General features: G+C 40.9%; 1 protein-coding gene and 1 non-coding gene across 3 annotated transcripts in view; both read left to right on the top strand.

Moving 5' to 3' along the window:
- Positions 1-5,571, top strand: part of Slc25a43 (solute carrier family 25 member 43) — a 34,541-nt gene extending 28,970 nt beyond the window's left edge. The window contains exons 4-5 of one of the 2 annotated variants that reach the window (XM_051178409.1): positions 3,818-3,952; positions 5,330-5,571. In XM_051178409.1, the coding sequence (XP_051034366.1) occupies positions 3,818-3,952; positions 5,330-5,530 (336 nt within the window). In that variant the 3' untranslated portion in view covers positions 5,531-5,571. The remainder of the gene's footprint in view (positions 1-3,817; positions 3,953-5,329) is intronic. The other variant, XM_051178410.1, reaches the window with a different exon arrangement.
- On the top strand, positions 4,733-4,865 carry LOC127217466 (small nucleolar RNA SNORA36 family). The gene has a single exon (XR_007834101.1). It is a non-coding gene; the product is annotated as a small nucleolar RNA SNORA36 family (small nucleolar RNA).
- Positions 5,572-21,236: the final 15,665 nt, after the last annotated feature.

Genomic DNA, 21,236 nt, shown 5'->3' with positions numbered 1-21,236 from the left:
TACAATTTAAGAGCACAGCAATCTAGCATTCCAGTCTAGCAGGTTGGTTTGGTCTTCAGCATACTTGTCTCTTCTCCAAGTTTAGATAATTGTAATAATGACCTTAATGATCATGATTACTTATTTAGTGCTTGCTCTATATCAAGTACAGTTTTAAGCACTTTCCATGTACTAAATTATTTGATATGAACAACAATCCTCTAAGGTACATGTAATTATTACTACATTGTATGGGGAAAAGGGGGAAGCCTCAGGCAGATCAAGGTCACAGGCTAGTGAGTTGTTGCAACCTTCCTAGCTCCACTGCCTGGTGTAAACAAGCCCTGTTGGGAGGCACAGTAGGATGTTGTTGAGGGAATGGATGGGACAGTAAAGCTGAATGAAATCAAGGATAGGCTATTTGCTATAGCACAAAAGAGGGCTGAAGCAATCCAGAAGAGGACGTGCTTAGTATATACAGGGTCCTGAATTCAATCCCTCCCACTACAAGAAAAAAAGTACTACAGAATCAACATAAGACCACATCAAGGACGAAGACACCTTATGGTCCTATTCATCACAGTCCCTCAGATCAAATGCCTCTGGTCACTTGCCTGCTCATCTATGACTAGGCCAACAACATCCTGTTGGCTTCATGTTCCTTGATCCTATGTTCTCCCTACCCCTTCCTCCCTCCCTCCCTCTTCCCCCACTCTGAGTTAGTCTGTGTTGGTGCATGTCATATTTTGTGTGGAGGCAGAGGTCAAGTGTTGGGTGTTGTTCCTCAGAAGCCTTCCACCTTTTTTTTGAGTCTCACTGGGATATTGCACTAGGCATGTAGGCTGTGATAGCCGGATACTGACCCTGGGGATCATCCTGGCTCTGCCTCACCAGCACTAGAATAGCATGCACCATCATGCCCATCTTTTACATGGGCACTGGGGGTTAAAACCAGATGTTGCACAACAGGCATCTTACTGACTGTACTTTATCTCTAGCCCCTTTTTTCATTCTTTTCTCTGAGGCAGGGTCTCACATGTGCCAGGCTGGCTTTGAACTGGATGTTAGCTGAGGATGACCTTGAAGTTTTGATACTGCTGCCTTCACTTCCCCAGTGCTAGAATTACACACATGTATCAGCATGTCCAGTTCATGCGGTGCTGAGAATGGAGCCCAGGGCTTTGTTAGAGTGCTAAACAAGCACTCCAACCACTACACACCAACTGAGCTACAACTCCAGGCCCTTTGCCTTTCATTCTTGTGGCTTTTTTGGCTCCCATTCTGAAATCCATGCCACTTGTCCCTCAACTTATCCTGAAGATAAGTACACGGAAGGTCAGCTAGGGAGCCACAGCAAGTTCATTGTGTAAAATCTGCGCTGCTGCTCAGTCTGTAGAGCTAGTTTTCAGAGTGTCCATGGCACATTCTTCCTAACAGTGTTTTCAAACCTTACCAAACTCCTCCCTGCACACCCATTACCTCCTCCATAGGCAGAAAACCTGATCTGCTCTTTCATGGGGGAAAATAGAGTGATAAACTGGCTCTACCTTTTGCTTCTTTGCATGATACCCCTCCTTCCTGGTGGTGCCCTGGGTGTCACACCTCAAGTTCCTCCTCTTGGGCACCTTCCCTCCTTAACAGATGGATAAACTCAAGTCCCACCCATGCAAAAAAAAAAAAAACAGTTTCTTCCTCCAGTCCTAACTTGGCCTTTCAAAACATTGCCCACATTTTTATTCCCAAATCTAAATAGTTAAATTAGCTTGCTTTTGTGCAGAGTTCTAGGAGTTTGGGATGGATGGATGTATAGATTTGTGTGACTGCCACCACAATCAAGACAGAACTGTTCTGTCAATCCCCAAATTCTCATGCACTCCCATTGCAGTCAAGGCCTCCAAGACCACCCTTAGAAGGTAACATTTTGTATGTTCTCCATGCCTGTAATGTTATCTTCTGAGAATAGATCACTCCATGTAGTGCCTCTGAACTTTATTTATGCTGTTGTATTCAGCGACAGCTTGTTATTTCTATTTTTAAGATTTATATTTAATTATATGCATGTGTGTATGCATATGTGTCTGTGTGTATGCATGAGTGTGGATGCCTACAGAGATCAGAAGGGGGTATTGGATTTTCCTGGAGGTGGAGCTACAGGCAGTTGTGAGCTACCCAATGTAGGTTCTGGGAACTTAGCCCTCTGCAAGAGCAGCAAGTGTACTTTAACCACTGAGCTCTCTCTCCAGCCCCAATTTTGTACTTTTTTTTCTACAGACTTGTTTTAATTTAAATTATGTATATGGGGGTGGGTATACACACCTGTGGGTGGGTGCCTGCCTCAGCCTAAGAACTACTGTGACTAATGAGACAAGAGAGTTACTTGTGGGGATTGAGCATTTAGTTCTGGGGTGGTTATGTAGCCCATGGAGTGGCTGAAGGAAAGGTGACAAATGACAAAGGTGTAAGAGTGAGGAACCCTGAGGATGAGGGCCAGACTGAGACTGGCACAGACTGTCCTTTTTTGCATTCTCTTAGTCTTTGAAAAATTTGTACACATATACAAGTATGTGTATATACAAATATCTTGGTCATAGCCAAGCTTACTCCCTTGTTCCAACCCCTCCTGAGCCATTCCCACAGCATATCTCCCCTACCCGACTTAATGTCTTTTTTTTTTTTCTATTCCTTTTTATCCTTTTCTTTTTAAAGTTACCTAAGATGATGGCGAGACTCAACTAAACTGAACCACCAGTGTCAGTCTCCAGTAAATGTAGAAGGGTGGCCAGGAGGTCCATAGTTGACAACAGGACAAGGATATGGAGTAGCTTGGGCTCCAGATGAGCACTTTTGTCATGTCAGTGAAGCAGACAGCAATAGGCAACCAGAAGAATGCCCCAAACACCCTGTTCTCAATCCTGTGACGTTTGTGCTGTGGGAAAATAAGCCCGTACATGGTGGTTTCCCAGGAGAGGGATCAGTTAAGGAGTCAGGAGGGCACCCAAAAAACAAAAAGGTTAAAGTCTGGGACTGGAAAGATGGCTCAGTGGTTAAGAATACTGGCTGCTCTTCCAGAGGGCCCAGGTTCTATTCCTAGTACTTTCCTTTTAGCTAACAACCATCTATAACTCCAGTTAAAAGGGGATCTGATGCCCTCACATGTTCATGGTACACAGATATACATGCAGGTAAATCTCCCATAGAGGTAAAATAAAAATAAATAATCTCAAAAAAACAGGTTAAAGGCATAGGAGTATATAATAGGTCCATTGGGCATAGGCTAGGATGGGATGGAAGTATGAAATCGAGTCTATCCAAAATGCATACTTTCTTTTAAGAAAACTACACCACAAATATGTGAGTAAGGCATCATGCATGGTTCTATGGCTAATCAGTATTTGTTCTAATTTAGGCATGGTGGCTCACACCTGTAATCTCAGCATTCAAGAGGCTAAAAGAGAAGTATGGTGAAATCCCAGCCAGTCTTGGGTTACGTAAGAAATGCCTTATCTCAGAATTATTTTTATTCTAGCTGGGCAGTGGTGGCTTTAATCCCATCACTCAGGAAGCAAAGGCAGGCAGATCACTGTGAGTTCAAGGCCAGCCTAGCGTACAGAGAGAGTTCCAGGACAGCCAACACAGTTACACAAAGAAACCCTGTCTCAAAAAAAAAAAAAAATTCTTTCTAAGACCATGGAAGATGAACTCTGAAGCTACTGTTTTTTTTTTCTACTATCTTGGCACAGAGCATCCAGAATTCAGATCTGAGACCCTGATTATTTTATGTAGGACATTAACATCTAAGTACTTAAATCACTTCCTCATACCTTCTATTTGCTGCCAGGCTCAAAGTCCTTATCTTCCCCACTGTGGAGAAGTAGATGTCCATTTCTCTGGAGCACTGGACTGCTTCCGGCAGATAGTGAAGACCCAAGGGGTATTGGGGCTCTGGAGTGGACTGACAGCTAACTTACTAAAGGTGAGAAGGGTGGCCAATCTCCTGCTTCTCTGCCTGTTCCAGTTCTTTCCCTTCCTTATCACCTCACTACAAATTGCATGAAAACAGCCCATCTACCACTGATAGACACTACCCATCAACCCTGATGAATGTCGTGGTGGGGAATCTAATACCCCATCCTAGAAGAGCTGAGCATTTAGTCTCAATTAGAATTTTCCAACAGTGGAACACATGGACTCCTAAGGAGAATCAGTATTTCCCATCTAAAATTGTCTGCAGAAATACAAATACCATACATGAATGCATCACATTTCAATAGACTTCCACCACCAGAATTAAGAGCAAGAACACGGGCCTTGCAGTGCTTGTGCACGCCTTTAATCCCCGCACTTGGGAGGCAGAGGCAGGAGGATCTCTGAGTTCAAGGCCAGCCTGATCTACAGAGCTAGTTCCAGGACAGCCTCCAAAACAATACAGAGAAACCCTGTCTCGGAAAAAAAAAAAAAAAAAAAAAAAAAAAACAATCTCTGTAAATATCCAGTCTTGACCAGCATACAGTGATGAGCAGTGGCAGATCAACTACATACATATTAATGTAGACCCAGTGCTTGCCTGGGGTATGCCATTCAGTGGCCCTGGCATCCTTCTTCCCCTCCCACACTGTACAAATTTTTTTCCTCTTTCTATATCCTCTGATTTCAAAAAGAATTACCATGTAGTACTGGCCACAGCTATTACCTCAGTTTAGCCTGGTGCAAACTCCACTGCAGAAGCACCTTTTCTTAATAATTTAACATATAGCCCCAAAGTGTGGAGTTCAGTTCAGGGCAGCTTCTCTGTTCTGTTAATTAAACTTTGCGATATTGAAATCGGCAAAAGTAAAATGATTGAATGGAGAGTATTACTCCATATACTTCCAAGTGCGCGCACACACACACACACATATATATATATATATATATATATATATATATATATATATATATATATATAAATTAGCTTGCCAGTGATGGCACACACCTTTAAATCTTAGCACTCAGCAGGCAGAGGCAGGTGGATCTCTGTGAGTTCAAGGCCAGCCTGGTCTACAGAGTGAGTTGCAGGACAGGCTCCAAAGCAATACAGAGAAACCCTGTCTTAAATTAAATTTTAATATAAAAAGTTGTCTAACATGTAGGCTGGAGAGAGAGCGTTTGATGCTCTTCCAGAGAACCTATGTTCAGTTCCCCAAACCCATGTTGAGAGACTCGCAACCCTACATAACTGCATCTCTTAAGGATTCAAAACCCTGTTCTGGAACCCATGGGTGCCCACCCCCTCACAGACACACAGATACGTAAATAAAAGTACCTCTTTAAAACAAATAATTTAACACAATTTTCATTTTCTGTTCAACAGGTAGTTCCATATTTTGGACTTATGTTTAGCATGTTTGAGTTCTGTAAGAGAATTTTTCTTTATCAAAATGGGTACATCCTGTCCCCACTGACATATAAATTGACTCCAGGAGTGGACCAAAGTTTGAAGCCCCAGGAATTACGGGAATTAAAGAAATTCTTCAAACCCAGAAAACTGGAATCTAAAAAACCAACTCTGTAAAACTGCTGGAACTTCACCTGTGGGAAGACTTGCAGATGAACATGGCCTCTTACCTGTGAACATCAGGAGGAATGAGAGAGTACTGCTGCCTGCTGCTCTTGGAAATGAGACCACTGGGCCATACATCACTTCAGAACCTCAAATTTTCCCTGTGAATGCCTGTACTTTGTAAAGCTTTCCTGACACTACTTTGTCACCAGACTTTATAAGGAAGGCTAGTGGCAATCAGATGCATGTTATACCCTCTGAGGAGAAACACCCTGAGAAGGAGCATCGCCACAACACTTCAGAGCATCTTGTGGCTAAAGTAGCAGAGCAGACACATCATGAACCCAGCCATGAGAGTCCAGGTGGAGGAGACCAAGTTGCTCTTACTTGGGCCTGTGGCTTCCCCACACAGACTTCTTATACGTTTGCTGGCTTTGGAGAGCACTGCATAGGCTAGGCCTTATCAAAACCCTAAATGAAATTTTTGGTTTTCTTTTTTTTTCCCAAATGATCTTGCTCCAAAGTCCTTGTTGTCCTCAGGTAGTGATCTTCCTGCTTAGACTCCCAGACAGCAGAGATTGCAAGTGTGTACTGCAAGGCTAATCTCTAGAGCCCTCATTTGTTTTTGAAATATCAAGCACCCCAAGGTTCAAAGCTTCTATTTCTTTTCTTTCTTTTTTTTTAATTTTTTATTTAAATTAGAAACAAATTTGTTTTACATGTCAATCCAGTTCCCACACCCTCCCGTTCTCCCCTGCTTCCTCCCAACCCCCATCCCATTCCCATTCTGCTCCCCAGAGATGGCCCCTTCCATGGGGAGTCTTCAAAGTCTGTCACATCATTTGGAGCAGGGCCCAGGCCCTCCCCCATGTGTCTATGCTGAGAGAGTATCCCTCTATGTGGGATGGGCTCCCAAAGTCCATTCGTATACTAGGGATAAATACTGATCCACTACCAGAGGCTCCATAGACTGCCCAGTCCTCCTAACTAACACCATATTCAGGGGGTCTGGGTCAGTCCTATGCTGGTTTCCCAGCTATCAGACTGGGGTCCATGAGCTCCTCCTTGTTAAAGTCAGCAGTTTTTGTAGGTTTCTCCAGCCTGGTCTTGGCTCCTTTGCTCATCACTCCTTCCTCTCTGCAAGTGGATTTCAGGAGTTTGGCTCAGTGCTTAGCTGAGGATCTCTGCTTCTGCTTCTATCAGCTATGGGATGAAAGCATATAAGGTAGTCATCAATCTCATTATCTGGGAAGGGCATTTAAGGTAGCCTCTTAGATTGTTAGTTGCGGTCATCCTTGCAGATCTCTGGACATTTCCCTAGTGCCAGATTATTTTAAAACCTATATTGGCTCCCTCTATCATGGTATCTCTTTTCTTGCTCTCCACCATTCTTTCCTGCTCCCTCATACCCATCTCTCCCCTCCTCTTCCCCCTGAACTCCCTCTCCCTTCCCCACTGCTTCTAATTTGCTCAGGAAATCTTGTTCCTTTCCTCTTCTGTGAGGGACCATGTATGTCTCCCTTAGGGTCCTCCTTGTTTCCTAGAAGCTTCTATTTCAAGAAGGCAGTGTTCCCCATGACTTCTTAATGATGCACTGACATTCCTGACTCAAGTCATGCACAGTTCCAACAGCCTTAATTATCTGACTTTTTAACTTGCTTTGTAAGCCTACTCTTAAAATAAATTATTCAGTCATCTTCTGTTATTCTCACAAGATGTCCTAGTTGCCTAGAAAGGAAAGATAGAACATATGACATACATACTTCCCCCAAATAGCATGAAATAAAAATCTTTTAGGCTAATCACCCATTGGAGAGGCATTTGTTTGCTTTTTATTTTAATGTAATCAAATGGGGATTCTGTGTAAAATCCATATAACTACACTTTTCAAATAGTACCAATTTATGCATTTTAAAATGCATTACTATATAACAAGATGTGGTAGTCCCCCTCTGCAATCACAGACCTTGGACGGCTAAGGCAGGAAGATCATGAGTTCAAGGCTAGCCTTAGCTACATAAGTTAGTTCAGCTTCTTCTAGTAAAATCTTCCCTCAGAAAACAATAAGTAAATAAATTATTTCTGACATTAATTCACACATATTTTCTGTTCCTCCCCTCTACCATATATATGAAGGTTTTCAGAATGTTGAAAATATTTTTTTCAAATAAAACTTATTTTCTAAAGGAAAAAAGAAATGTGGCTGGAGGGGTTTGCTCAGCAGTTAAGAACATGTGTTGCTTTGCAGAGGACCCAGGTTCAATTCCATGTACTGCAATCCTACGGGACCTAACACCCTCTTCTAAATTCCACAAGCACCAGACATGCACATGGTACACATACATACATACATTCAGGAAAACACCCACATATATAAAATAAAATAACTAAATCTAAAATTTGTTCTTTACTTTTTAAAAAAGCGATAAAAATGTAATTTATTCCTAATCAAAGTTATAAAACTATGGTTAAGTATACAGACCTTTGGTTTAAATAATACAAGATAACTCATTTTCCAACTCCTGTAGCAGAGTGTTTTGTAGGGAATGCCGCTGACATGTGTAGCCTGATCTGTTAGTATTTGGGGGGAGGCAAATACTTCATCCAGTCAATATTCCATGTTTGTCCATTGCTATTTTCTTTGAAGCAACAAAACAAAATTTCAGAAAATGCTGAATTCTCTAAGTGTATTTTTTTGACAGAAGTTGTAATCTAACCTCACATTATTTACGTGTTAGTATTTCTTCTGTGCATTCTTTCACACATATAAAATAGATGCTACTTGACACAGTGGAGTCTGTGAGCTGTGGAGGTTTGGTTTTGGTTTTTTGTTTGCTTGTTGTTTTTTTGTTGTTGTAATGTTGTTTTGATTTAGTTTAGGTTTCCTTATTTTTTGGAGGAGGTGTTTCAAGATAGGGTTTCTCTGTAGCTTTAAAGCTTGTCCTGAAACTCACTCTGTAGACCAGGCTGGCCTCAAACTTACAGAGATCTGTCTGCCTTTGCCTCCCAAGTGCTAGGATTAAAGGCATGTGCCACCATCACCTGGCTTGGTTTGTTTGCTTTTTTAAGAGGTATTTTTAGTTGTTTGTGGTTAGAGTGAGGATATGTGTATGTAAGTGTGTGTGTGGAGGCCAAGGGCATCAGATTCCTTTGGATCTGCAGTTACAGGTGATTATATGCTGTTGGCCATGGTTGTTGGGAGTCAGATTCAGTTCCTCTTCTTGATCAGTATGTGCTCTTCCTAGTTGATCCATCTCTCCAGCCTCACTGACTTAAGGTTTTTTTCCCCCAATAAAATCAGGGATATGGCTCAGTTTCCTGTAGTTTCAGAACAAGTCTTTAAAATTCGAATTCTGTTCCTAAAGTGAACATGGAGCTACTTTTATTTCCTTAGAGGTGGGACAAGATGCTCTGCCTTCCTAACTTTTGGTTACCAGTGTACAATACACAGGACTAAGAACTTCAGAAGAATTATAGAGAAGTGTGCTGTGATATCCACCTAGGAGTAAGTTAGGGAATAAAACACCCATGAATGATTAGGATCACAAAGCGCACACAAGCACAGCATGACAGAGTAGTGTCTCCTACTGCCAAGACTGCCATGGAAGCCCAATCTATGAGTGCTGAATAAGTGACTAAAAGGCTCAGCAGGGGATCAGGGCTATAATGATTAGGGGCTCTGAGGTAATGAGTCTTAAATTAAGGTTTAGTGTTTTCGGGTTTTGTAATAGGATTTCCTAGAATGCCATTCACTATGTAACCCAAACTGGCCTAGAACTCACAATTCTCCTGCCTCTCTTTCCTAAGTGCTAGGATAACAGGTGTTTCATACTGTACCTGGCTTTGAACTGAGTTATTTTTATGGATTTTCATTTTATTGCTATTTTTTCCTTTTCACAGATGTTGTTTTGAGACAGGGTTTCACTCTGAAGTCCATTCAGGCATGGCTGAAACTGTGTATTCCAGGGTGGCTTCAAACTCATGCCAATCCTTCTGCCATTGCCTACTGACTGCCAGGATTACAGGTAGAGGCCATATAACCTTCTAGGTTTTGATATTTTAAGGCAGTATCTCATTGTGAGGCCCAGGCTGGCTTTGAACTCATAATCCTCCTCCCTCAGGTTCCCAAATGCCAAAATTACAGGATTCCCCCTCTATGCCTGGCGCTGAACTTAATTTTGAAGGAAGTACTATAGTAGTTTGAATGGAAATGTCCCCTATTAGGCACATATACTTGCATACATGGTTGCCACTGATGGTGCTATGTGTGATGTCATGGAAATGTTAGGAGAAGCAGCCTTGCTGGAGGATGTGCATCACTGGGGGATTTGCTCAACAACTGCTAGGCATTGTGGATGCAGTGATACGAAAGGCAAATATAACCACTATCCTTCTGGAGATCCCATTCCAGTGAGCACAGAAATCAATAGACAGGCCAACTGATCAGAAAAGGTGGTTAGTTTTATACTGTAATGTTGGAAGGGGAATAAATAGAGTGCTTTAATGAAATGATTCTGTGGGGGGGAAGGAAAATCTTTTGATTGGGGAGTTAGGGAATATCATTCTGAGAGGTGGCATTGCAGATAAGACCTAAAAGATGAGAATGAGCCAACCACAGAGAGAAGTAGGAAGAACATCCCCAGCAGAGGAAAGAACAAGTGCAAATATCTGGTTGTCCAAAAACAAGTTGGTGAACAGAAAAGACGGGAATGCAGCCAGAGTGCGGTCACTGAGTGAAGGAGTGCTATGGAATGAGGTTGAAAGGCAGATCATTTGCATCTGTTTGATTGCAATACTGGAGATAAGATCCATTGCCTTGCACATGTCAGGCAGGCCCTCTGCCACTGAGGTACATCCTCAGCTCTAAAAGCCAAATCTTATGTGGTCACATAGGCCACATCAATATGTTCAATTTTAGTCTAAGTACAATGAGAAGTACTGAAGACTTTTGTAAAAGGAATGACACAATCTGGTTTTCAATTTTAAAACACAATTCTGGTTGTTATGTAGAGGACAGAGTAGAGGGATGCAGGGTTAGAAATGAGAAGACAAAATAAGAGCTGGCTGCAGAATTATAAGCAAGAAATAATAGCTTGGTTTAGAATGGTGGCAAAAGCAAAAATGAGTTTAAGGACTGGAGCTATGGCTCAATGATTAAAGTATATACTGCCTGGCTAAAAGATCAGAGTATAATTCCTAGCACCATCACTGGGTGGCTCACAACTGCCAGTAACTCCAGCTCCAGAGGGATCTGGCACATCTAGCCTCCAAGAACATCTGCATTCACATACACATACCCACAAACCACACACACAAACAAAAGATAACAATAGGTGCTGGACAGGTTGTTAAAAACATGGGCTGTGCTGGGCAATGGTGGTGCATGCCTTTAATCCCAGCACTGGGAGGGGGGAGGTGGCAGAGTCAGGTGGATCTCTATAAGAGCTAGTTCCAGGATAGCTAGGGCTGTTACAAGGAGAAACCCTGTCTCCAGGGGGAAAAAAAAGGGCATGGGCTGCTCTTCCAGAGGACTCACACTCCATTCCCAGCACCCACATGGTGGTTCAAAAACAATTGTAACTCTGTCCCCAGGGTAATCCTGTGCCCTCTTCTGTCCTTGAGCATGCATTCATGTGGTGTACAGACATACATTAAGGCAAAACACCCAAACACATAAAAATTAAAATAATAATATTTATAAAAAGAAAAATGATGTTAAGCCTTATTTTGCAGTTGGACTTAGCAAGATTTGCTAAACAACTGAATGCAAGAAGTAAAAGGAGGCACTGAGGTTGGGACCTAAGGTTTTGGCTTTTAATTTAAAAAATCAGATGATGTTTCACTTGCAAATATAGGAACAATGGAGGAGGATCAGAGTTTTGCCAAAGAATATGGTAATATGTTAACTTCAAATTTTCATAACAAATCTAAGTGAAGAGATACATAGTTAGCTAGAGGCTAAATTACCCATACAACTGCTCAATTTGTAGTAGATGGAATAATAAGCCCAAAGTACTATACCCTACTCACCAGAACCTTTTAATGTATTTCCATACACAAAATAAATTAATTTTGAGGTTGATCTTTTTGAGACAGGATATTCCCATTATAGCCAATAGCAACCTTCCTACCTCAGCTTCTCAATTATTATGAGTACAGGCATGAGGCACCATTCCCTGTGACAAAAAGGATGTTGAACAACTGGTTTCAGTTAACAGTCAATGAGACAGATAATTCTGGTTTGTCTGGGTGTACCCACTCTCTTCCCAGGAGTCCTCAAAAATTGGGGAGATGGACTCAGAGCATGGAGAATAAGTTAGAAATGGAAGGACAAAAGAGACATGACAAGAACTAACTCTGAACACATAGGTTCCCATGGGCCAAAGAATGAGGATGGCTTCCAGAAGCTAAGAATGACCCTCAGCTGACAGCCAGTAGGGAAACAAGAGCCTCAGCCCTGAATTTTGCCAATAAACTTAAATGAGCTCCCCTGGAGCCTCCAGAAATGAAGCATTGATTTTGGCCTAAAGAGATCTGCATCAGAACTGTGACTTGTGACTTACAAAACTGTAACATCGTAAGTATGTATTTGTTTAGCCTACTATGCTTGTGTTAAGTCATTACAATAGTAAGAGGAAACTAACAGAACACTAATGATATTTGTTTTAGGATAACAGGGATAGATCAAAAATTCAGAGAAGAGTGATGGTGAAAGACAGAAACTTGACTGTCAGCAAACAAAGGACATTTAAAAGAGATGTCTGGGCTGGGTGGTGGAAGCCTTTGATCCAGCACTCCGGAGACAGAGGCAGGTGAAAGGATGAAATTACAGCTTAGCTCTCTAATGACCACTAAAAGTTAGAAATTTAGAAAAAGTCCATCAGCATGTATTTAAAAATCACCCTAGCTGCATGCAAAGCTCAGGCAAAAAGAAAAAAACACATGAAAGAGCTTGATCCCGATGACTGGTTTCTGGATATTATTATTATTCATAATCACCTAGTTTCTGAAGAATGTTGTTACCCACAACAACAGTCTGGGAACTGTTATGGGTCATCCTGTCCACAAAGAAAATAACTAAAAGACGGGACTCATAGCAAAAAGGGAAAGACAGAGAAAACAAGAGCCTCTGCCAATAGATATAGATAACTCCCTGACTGGAAAGTACATTCTTCTAGCCGCTCAAGGACAAGGCTACTGAGCCCCCTGGTTCTTGAGAAAGAAAAACTCCTAACATTGCAGGTGTGCTAAATCTCTGTAATCTAGGAAACCTTACTAACCATTCCAAGTTTTGAACTATCCCATGACCTTGCTTTTAGGCCTAGTGAAAATAACAGGCTAGCTTTGAAACTGGCCTTGTTAGCTTTGATGTAAATCCTATAAAAGCTATCTCAATTCTGCCCTGGAGGTCCTCAGTCCTCTACCCCTGCATGGTGTATGACTGTGGACCCCAGTGCATTTGGAAGGAAACTCCTCATGCTATTTGCATCAAGACTGCTTCTTGTGAGTGATTTGGGGTGTAATCTTTCCTGAGTGGGAGCGTGAAGGTCCACGTTCTGCATCTCTTACACAGGCAGATCAATATGAGTTCAAGGGCAGACTGGTCTACAGATCAAGTTCCTGGAAAGCCAAGGCTACACATAGAAATCCTGTCTTGAAAACAAACAAGCCAGTGCTTTATCAGGCAGGAGTGGCACATACCTTTAATCCCATCACTCTGAAGGCACAGCCAGGCAGATCTCTTTAAGTTTAAGGTTAGCCTAGTCTACACAGTGAATTCCAGGACAGACAGGGCTACATAAAGAAACCTTATCTCGAAAAACTGAAAAATGGAGGTGGGGGGGGGATGGAGATTTGGCTCAGTGTTTAAAAGCACTACCTGTTCTTTGAGGGAACCCAGGTTCAATTCCCAGCACTCACATGGTGACTCACGACCATCTGTAACTCACGTTACAGGGATCTGATGTCTTCTTCTTGCCTCTCCAGGTGCCAGGCATGCATATAGACAACAGACACACATGCAGGTAAAATAAACACTTAAACTAATTTTACTCAAACACTTAAAATAAGTTCATTTAAAACAGTGAAATCGAACAAGACTACTAAAAGAGGGCATATGAAGAAACTTTTGGAGTAGGGAAAGCAATAAGAAATGAAACCAAGGAGACAGAAGCTGAAGATATGGAGGAAATGAAATGCATGTGCCCTGATGTTAGGAATATACAATGAATGGTGCAGTAACTCTAAGGGGGAAAAAAGTGTTTAAGACAGAATGGAAGGGAGGGAGAAAAGGATGGAGGGAGGGAGAGAGGGAGGGGGGAAGACAGGGAGGGAGGGAGGAGCAAAGAACATAAATGGCCCAAATATTCATGAACTGTTAATATGTCAAGAGAAGTAAGGGCAAAGGAAAGCATATATGCTGCATGGTTCCATTTATTCAAAATTCTAGGGAATGTAAAATAGGCTAAAATGACAATATACTGAAAACTATTTGCTTGGAGGGATTACCAAGGAATGTGTGAAAATTTTAGTAATGGATTGATTCACTGTGTTTACTGCCACTGTTTTATAGTACACACATGTAAAAATATTATCAAATTGTGTTGTTCCAATATGTAAATTATTAAATGGTATAATGGCACAAGCCTGTAATCTCAGTACTTGGGAGGCTGAGGCAGAAGAGTCAGGAGTGTTAGGCAAGCCTGAGCTACCTAGTAAGACCCTGTCTCAATGACAAACAAAGGTTGGGAAGATGTAGCCTTGTATAATACTGCACCTTGTGTACTGCACCATAATGTTGTAGGCATGAGCCCTTGAACAAGAAAAGACTGTGCAGTAAAACTTGTTTGTTTTGTTTGACTAGCTTTATCTGGAGCAGTCATCCATGTCTGAAATCCATCAAATGCTTTCTCAACCTTCCAGAAATAAAAATTCTTCTAAGTAGTGGAGTAGAAGGAGAAAAGGGAAACAAGGGCTTCAAATGCTCATCTGAGTTTAGATATCATCCAGTAAGCAAAGGGGAGTCAGAAGGTTTTGGAGCAACATACGTGATATAATTAAAAACTATACAAGAAGCCAGTTATAGTGGCACATGCCTGTAATCCAATTGGAGAGGTGGAGGCAGGAGGATCTGGAGTTCAAAGCCAACCTTGGCTATATAGTAAGTTCCAGGCCAGCCTAGGCTACATGAAATCTTGCTTCAAAATAATAATAAATGATCAAACAAACCAGAGAAGCAAGAATATTCTAGAAGGTCATATACCAACTAACTAAGCAGAAGATTCTTTTTTTTTTTTTTTGGGAGGAGGAGTTCCAGACATGGTTTCTCTATTGTTTTGAAGCCTGTCCTGGAACTTGCTCTGTAGGCCAGGCTGGTCTCGAACTCACAGAGATCCACCTGCCTCTGCCTCCCGAGTGCTGGGACTAAAGGCGTGTGCCACCATCACAAGCCCTGTATTTTTAACATTGAAGGAATAAGATACACACTGAATACTCACCATGTACCAGGCTCCATTTGACCTCTTCTCCAGAGTCCCTGCTAAGTATGTGACTATTCTTTCTGGATGTTTGCATTCCCAAAAATAAGAAGGTTACCCTGTCATAAAACCCATGTTGCCTTGAAACCATTCCTATTTTAAAAAGAAATTTATTTTAGTAATTCACTTTAATGATTTTTTTTTTGGTGTGCAAAAGTAACTGATTTCTTATTTTACTTTTTTTCTCTTCTTTGCTTGCCTCAAACTATGAAGCCTAGGGTATCATTAAACATCTGACCCTTCCGATTTCACAATTTAAGTGCTGGGATGACAGGCTTATATCATCATGTCCAGTTCCTGCAGTGTTGTGATCTGAACCCAGGTTTTTGTGCATGTTAAACCAGTGCTCTTCCAATTGAACTACATCCCCCAGACTCATAAAATCACAGGTTTCATTGTGACATTTCGTACATATAGATTATTGTATTCTGCTCACTATTTGGCCCCAGCCAATAAAAAAACATTCCTGTTGGACTGAAGTCTACCTTCATAAAGCACCTATCAACTGGTGGTAATTCCATGTAGAATGCTCTGATGTCCCTGTATGATGCAGAAAATTTTGTTGCCCTTCCTTTACCCAAAGCACTTTCACAATTAAATGGCTCTCATTAACTCAGCCATTTCTCAGATGATATAATGATAGCATTTCACTTTCACTTTCCTAATGGCCTTGTTTGAATATTCCTTTTTTGTTCCTCTTTCTTCTTTCTTTCTTTCTTTCTTTCTTTTTTTTTTCCTGAGACAGGGTTTTTGTGTATCAGCCCTGGCTGTCTTGGAACTCACACTGTAGACCAGGCTGGCCTCCAGCTCACACAGATCTGCCTGCCTCTGCCTCCCCAGTGCTGGGATTAAAGGTGTGTGCCATTACCACCTGGCTGTCCTAGTTTCTTAATGTCCTCTTAAATGTGGAACCGAGAACTGGACCTAACACTACAGGTTGGCCAGAAAAGACAAAGTGGAACTGAAAGTTTCCCTGATCTTTTGTTCTCTTCCACATTAGTCCAACTCCAGGAAAACTCACCAGCAATGGTTGGCACACTAGCAACTCCCACTTAACCAAGACCTCCCAATTCTCTCTATCTCTATCTCTCTATCTCTCTCTCTCTCTCACACACACACACTTTATTTCTGTATATTGGTGTTTTGCCTACATGTCTGTATGTGCACCACATGTGTGCCTACTGCCTAAAGATGCCAGAAAAGGCTGTTTGATCCCCTGGGACTGGACTTACAGGTGGTTGTGAGCTACCATGTGGGTGCTAGGCAGCAAACCTAGGTCCTCTGCAAGAGCAGCCAGTGCTCTTAAGTGCTTGTATGTGCTGAGCTATCAGTGAATCCAGCACTCCCACTCCTCTCTTGCACACATGATACCACTAATTCCCACCCCTGCACCCTTAAATGCCTTGCACTAAATACAATACCAGAATGCTTTACTGTGGTCCTACCCATTTTATAAGCCTGGGCCTATTCTGAACTTTGCCTTTTGTGATTCAACTTCCAGAAGTCTATGTATGGTATATTGGTCTTTGTCCTGGGAAGACTGGGTGTTCTTCTGTCTCCTTTACCTGTAATTAAAAAAAAAAAAAAAAAAACCTGTCCTCATCAGAAAATAATGTATGTGGACATTGTAGTTTACCAGGTGTCATCCCCCTTTGAATTTCTCATCAGAACTTTTCAAAATTGTACAAATCTGAATCTTCTCTTTGGACTCCTCTCCCTCATCAATTGTCTTTCTCTTTTGGTATCTGACCAGGACATCACATTATCTGTTGTCTGAGATCTACCTTAAACATAGACACAGACACAGATGTATGCACACACTTTACCTAGCCTATGTGACCATGCTCTGTTTAGGAGAAACAGATGGCACAGTCACATTCTTCCAGATTCTTGTCATTCACACTTTTCTACTAGATCTTCTTTACTCATTGTCAGCATTAAGTCCAGCGTAGCAACATAACTCCTTGCTTATCATTAGTAGGAGAACTATTATGAGGGAAAGGGTCAAGAATTTAGTAGATTTAGACCATGTAAAGGATCTTGGTACCAAGTCAAATGATCTGACTTTATTTAATGGGATGTACATGGTGGAGAAAAGAGCCTCTGGCAAGCTCTCCTGTGAGCTCTACACACACATGAATCATAGCACATACATGCCAATACACATACACTGAATAAATACATGCAATTAAATTCTGAAAAGGACTTGTCAGCTATATTTCTGTCTACATAATGAAATGTCCAGAAATAATGTGAATTGTCTATGTCTGTTGTCACAATGCATTGCCTCTGACAGGTGGCTATATGCAGTACTATTCATATATTTTAGCTAACTGAGCAGTTTCTTATACATATCTACATCTACATTTTCATATCTCCCTTTCATTCTTTTGTTCTATTGCTTTGTGGCAGTTTTGGGGGGGGGTGGAGGATCTTCCAGCCAGTGTAACCCATGATGGCCTGAAATTTACTATTTACCAAAAGCTATCCTGAAACTGCAGTCTTCCTGCCTTGATGCTCTGTATGCTGAGATTGCACCCTCTGGGGTGAAATTCTTAGTAACATTTTTAAAGAAATAATTTTAGCTGGATTCAGGGATGCACACCTTTAATCCCAGTACTCAGAAGACAGAGTCAGTTGGATTTGAGTTCAAGGCCAGCCTGGCCCACATAGTGAGGACCCCTTAAAAAATAACTTGTTTTATTTGTGTGTGTGTGAGAGAGAGAGAGAGAGAGAGAGACAGACAGACAGACAGAGACAGAGAGACACAGAGAGAGAATACAGGTACATCCATGCCATGGTGCATGTGTAGAAGTCAGAGGATAATTTACTGAAATCTGATTTCTTCACCACTATACTTCATCTTGCTTGCTGTCCTTTAGTTATTTTTGAGACAGCATCTCACTATGTAGCCCCAGCTGGCTTCAGACTCACAGTCTCACTGCCTCAACATCCAGAGTGCTAGGATTCCAGGTATATAACCCCATGTCCAGCTTCTTCTTGATAAATGCTTTTCACATTACAGACAATGAATTTCTGGTGATACTTTCTTGATAAATCATTGTTCTTCACTTCCCTGTGGTATCTCTCAACCAGGTTTCCCTTTCTTTGATTATGTCAGCCAGAGTCCCATCCTACAGTGTCTGAACAATGTATATAATATTGTGTTTTCTTGCTTGTATTAAAATTTTACATTCATTTTTTACCTACATTCTAGTCATTGGTACACAGATATCCAAGGCCTAGGCATTGCTTCAGTTTTTTCCTCTTTTTCTTTTTTCTTCCTTCAGAACTACTAGACAATGCCTTAGCTTCAGATCCTGTTTCTTTATTACAGTTCTATTTTCCATAGCTCCCAGAAAGACAACTGCCTCACTGGAGGAGTAAAATTTTAATGAACTGACCAAATATAGATCATCAATATAATCATCATCATCATTAATAATATTCTCTATTCTCCTGACCTCTTTCTTGTTCCTGGTCTTTTCTTTTTGAAAGTTTTTAAGTTTCAGACTTATAAAAATGTTTCAAAAGGATCTCTGTGAGTTTGAGACTAACCTTGTCTACAAGAGCTAGTTCCAGGACAGCCTTCAAAGCCACAAAGGAAACTCCGTCTCGGAAAAAAAAAAAAAAAAAAAAAAAAAAAAAAACCAAACACCACAAAAAAGTTGCAAAAATATAACAAGGGTTCTGAAATATAGTACAGTATATTTCAAGTATGCATGAGGTCCTAGGCTCAATTCCCAAATTTGCAAAAATAATACATTTGAGAGCGAGAGTGGGTTGACATACACAATACAAGAACTCCTAATCTCAACAGAAACAATAATAATAACCCAATTTAAAAGTGAGCAATAAACTTACACTTAATCTCAGCCAAAAGGCCAAGAAGCTATAGCAATAACACTACACACATGAGGGGGGAGGGGGAGGGAGGGGAAGAGGGAGAGGGAGAGGGGGGAAAGCTTTTCTATACAGCAATGACAAACTTCCTAAGAACTCAGGGGCCAGGGATTCCAATAGCCTCAAAAATATAAGGCTAGGGCTCAGGGGGTAAAATGCTTTCCAACAAGCATAAGGACTACAGTCAGGATTGCTAAGACCCACAGAAAGGTAGCATTCGGGAAACATAGACAGGAGATCTCCTAGGTAGATGAACCAAATCAGTGTTCTTGGTTCATGTGAGACCCTGCCCTAATATAAGAGGTGGAAATCAGCCAGGTGGGGGTGGTGCACACCTTAAATTTCAGCACTCAGGAGGCAGAGACAGGGAAGTCTCTGTGAGTTCAAGGCCAGCCTGATCTACAGAGGGAGTTCCAGGACAGCCAGAGTTACATAATGAAACACTGTCTCCAAAAAAGGTGGAAATCAACCAAGGAAAAGACACAGTATCTGCCTCTGGCCTCCAAATGCATATGTAAGTTTGTGTAAAAATAAATAAAATACCTAGGAAAAATGTGTATCTTTCCAGTTATACTAAGGAGGGGAAAACTATAACCAAAATTTAAAATGCTAAAGGCATATTTTTAAAGCCTTTAAGAGACAGAAAGCTCTGGCATGCTACAGATCACCAGGAATAACACTGTAAAGATAACTATATCACAAAGCTAACCTGGAGATTCAAAGTAAGCCCTATGATAATTCAAGTGACATTTCTTCCAAGAATCCTAAAATTTGTAAGGGTGCCCAAGAGATTCCAAATGCCCAAAACAATCCTGAGAAAAAAAAAAAAAAAATATATATATATATATATATATATATATATATATATATATATATAAATTCTGGAGGGGTCACAATAGCAGATTTTAAGCTATACTACAGAGCCACAGTAACTTTTAAAACAACCATGGTACTGGTACAAAAACAGGCACATATACCAATGGAATAGATTAAAAGACTCAAAAATAAAGCCTCATGGTTACAGCCAAGTAATGCATAAAAAAAAAATGCAGGAACCAAAACAAACCTTGAGATTGGTTTCTTCCACAAACGGTGTGAGAAAACTGGATGTCCACATGTAGAAGAGTGGAATTAGGTTCACCTTTCTCACTTGTACAAAGACAAAGATGAGTCAAAGATATTGCATCATACTGAAATTCTAAAAGTGCTAGAGGAAAACACCTCAAGATATAGGCACAGACAAGAACTTTCTGAAAAAGACCCCAATAGCTAAGAACATAGAATCAGGAATTCACAAATGAGTTTGGGTAAGGTTAAAAAGCTTCTTTACAGGGGCTGGAGAGATGGCTCAGTGGTTCAGAGCACTTGCTGCTCACCCAGAGGACCTGAGTTCAATTCCCAGCACCCACATGGCAGCTCACAACTGTCCAGTTCCAAGGGATCTGATACCTTTCCATCAACACAAAGTTAAATAAATTATTTTTTTTAAAAAGCTTCTTTACAGCAAAGGAAACAAATTTACAGAGTGAAGAGCCAGCCTACAGAATGGGAGCAAAAGTTTCTGCCAACTATATATCTGACAATGGAGTGTTAGCATGCCAAATTACATTATTTGCAAAAAAAAAAAAAAAAAAAAAAAAAAAATAGATGGACTCTGAGGTCATCTTGTTAAGTAAGACAAGGTAGACTCAGAAATACAAATATTAGAGTTTACTCTCATATGTAGAATCTGTGTGTATGTGTGTGTGTGCATGTATGGCACAAGTGTATAAAGGAAGATGGTAGGAAGCAGTGAAGGTATGTGAGGGCAAAAGAGTAATGGTGGGTAAATATGACCAGCTATATGATAGGCATGTGTAAAGACATGATCATGAAATCATTTTGTATTCTATTAATAATTTACAAACAAAAATATGAGGGCTGGCTTTGTAAGTTAGAAGTAGAGCAAATGTCTCACATGCATAGGGTAGATATACTAGTTCAAATAAGACAGACCACTGAAACTTTTAAGAAAAAAAACCACAATGCTCCTTCAAATAACTACAGTTTGTGCCCATCATTTTGCATTACTGAGCTTTTTTGGAGCTAACAGTTAAGAAACTGTATTCATAGAAAGGCCTAAAATCTCTGGAGGAAGCGGTACTAGACAAGGTGGGAGAAGGCAAGAAAATAAGTGTGATATGCCCATTATGCTGGCTAGTTTTATGTCAATTTGTCACAAGCTGGATTCATTTGAGAAGAGGAAATATCTGTTGAGAAAATGCCCACACAAGACTGGA

This window comes from Phodopus roborovskii, unplaced genomic scaffold (assembly GCF_943737965.1).
Source record: "Phodopus roborovskii unplaced genomic scaffold, PHOROB, whole genome shotgun sequence".
NCBI lineage: Eukaryota > Metazoa > Chordata > Mammalia > Rodentia > Cricetidae > Phodopus > Phodopus roborovskii.
This window is presented reverse-complemented; position numbering and strand designations above follow the sequence as displayed.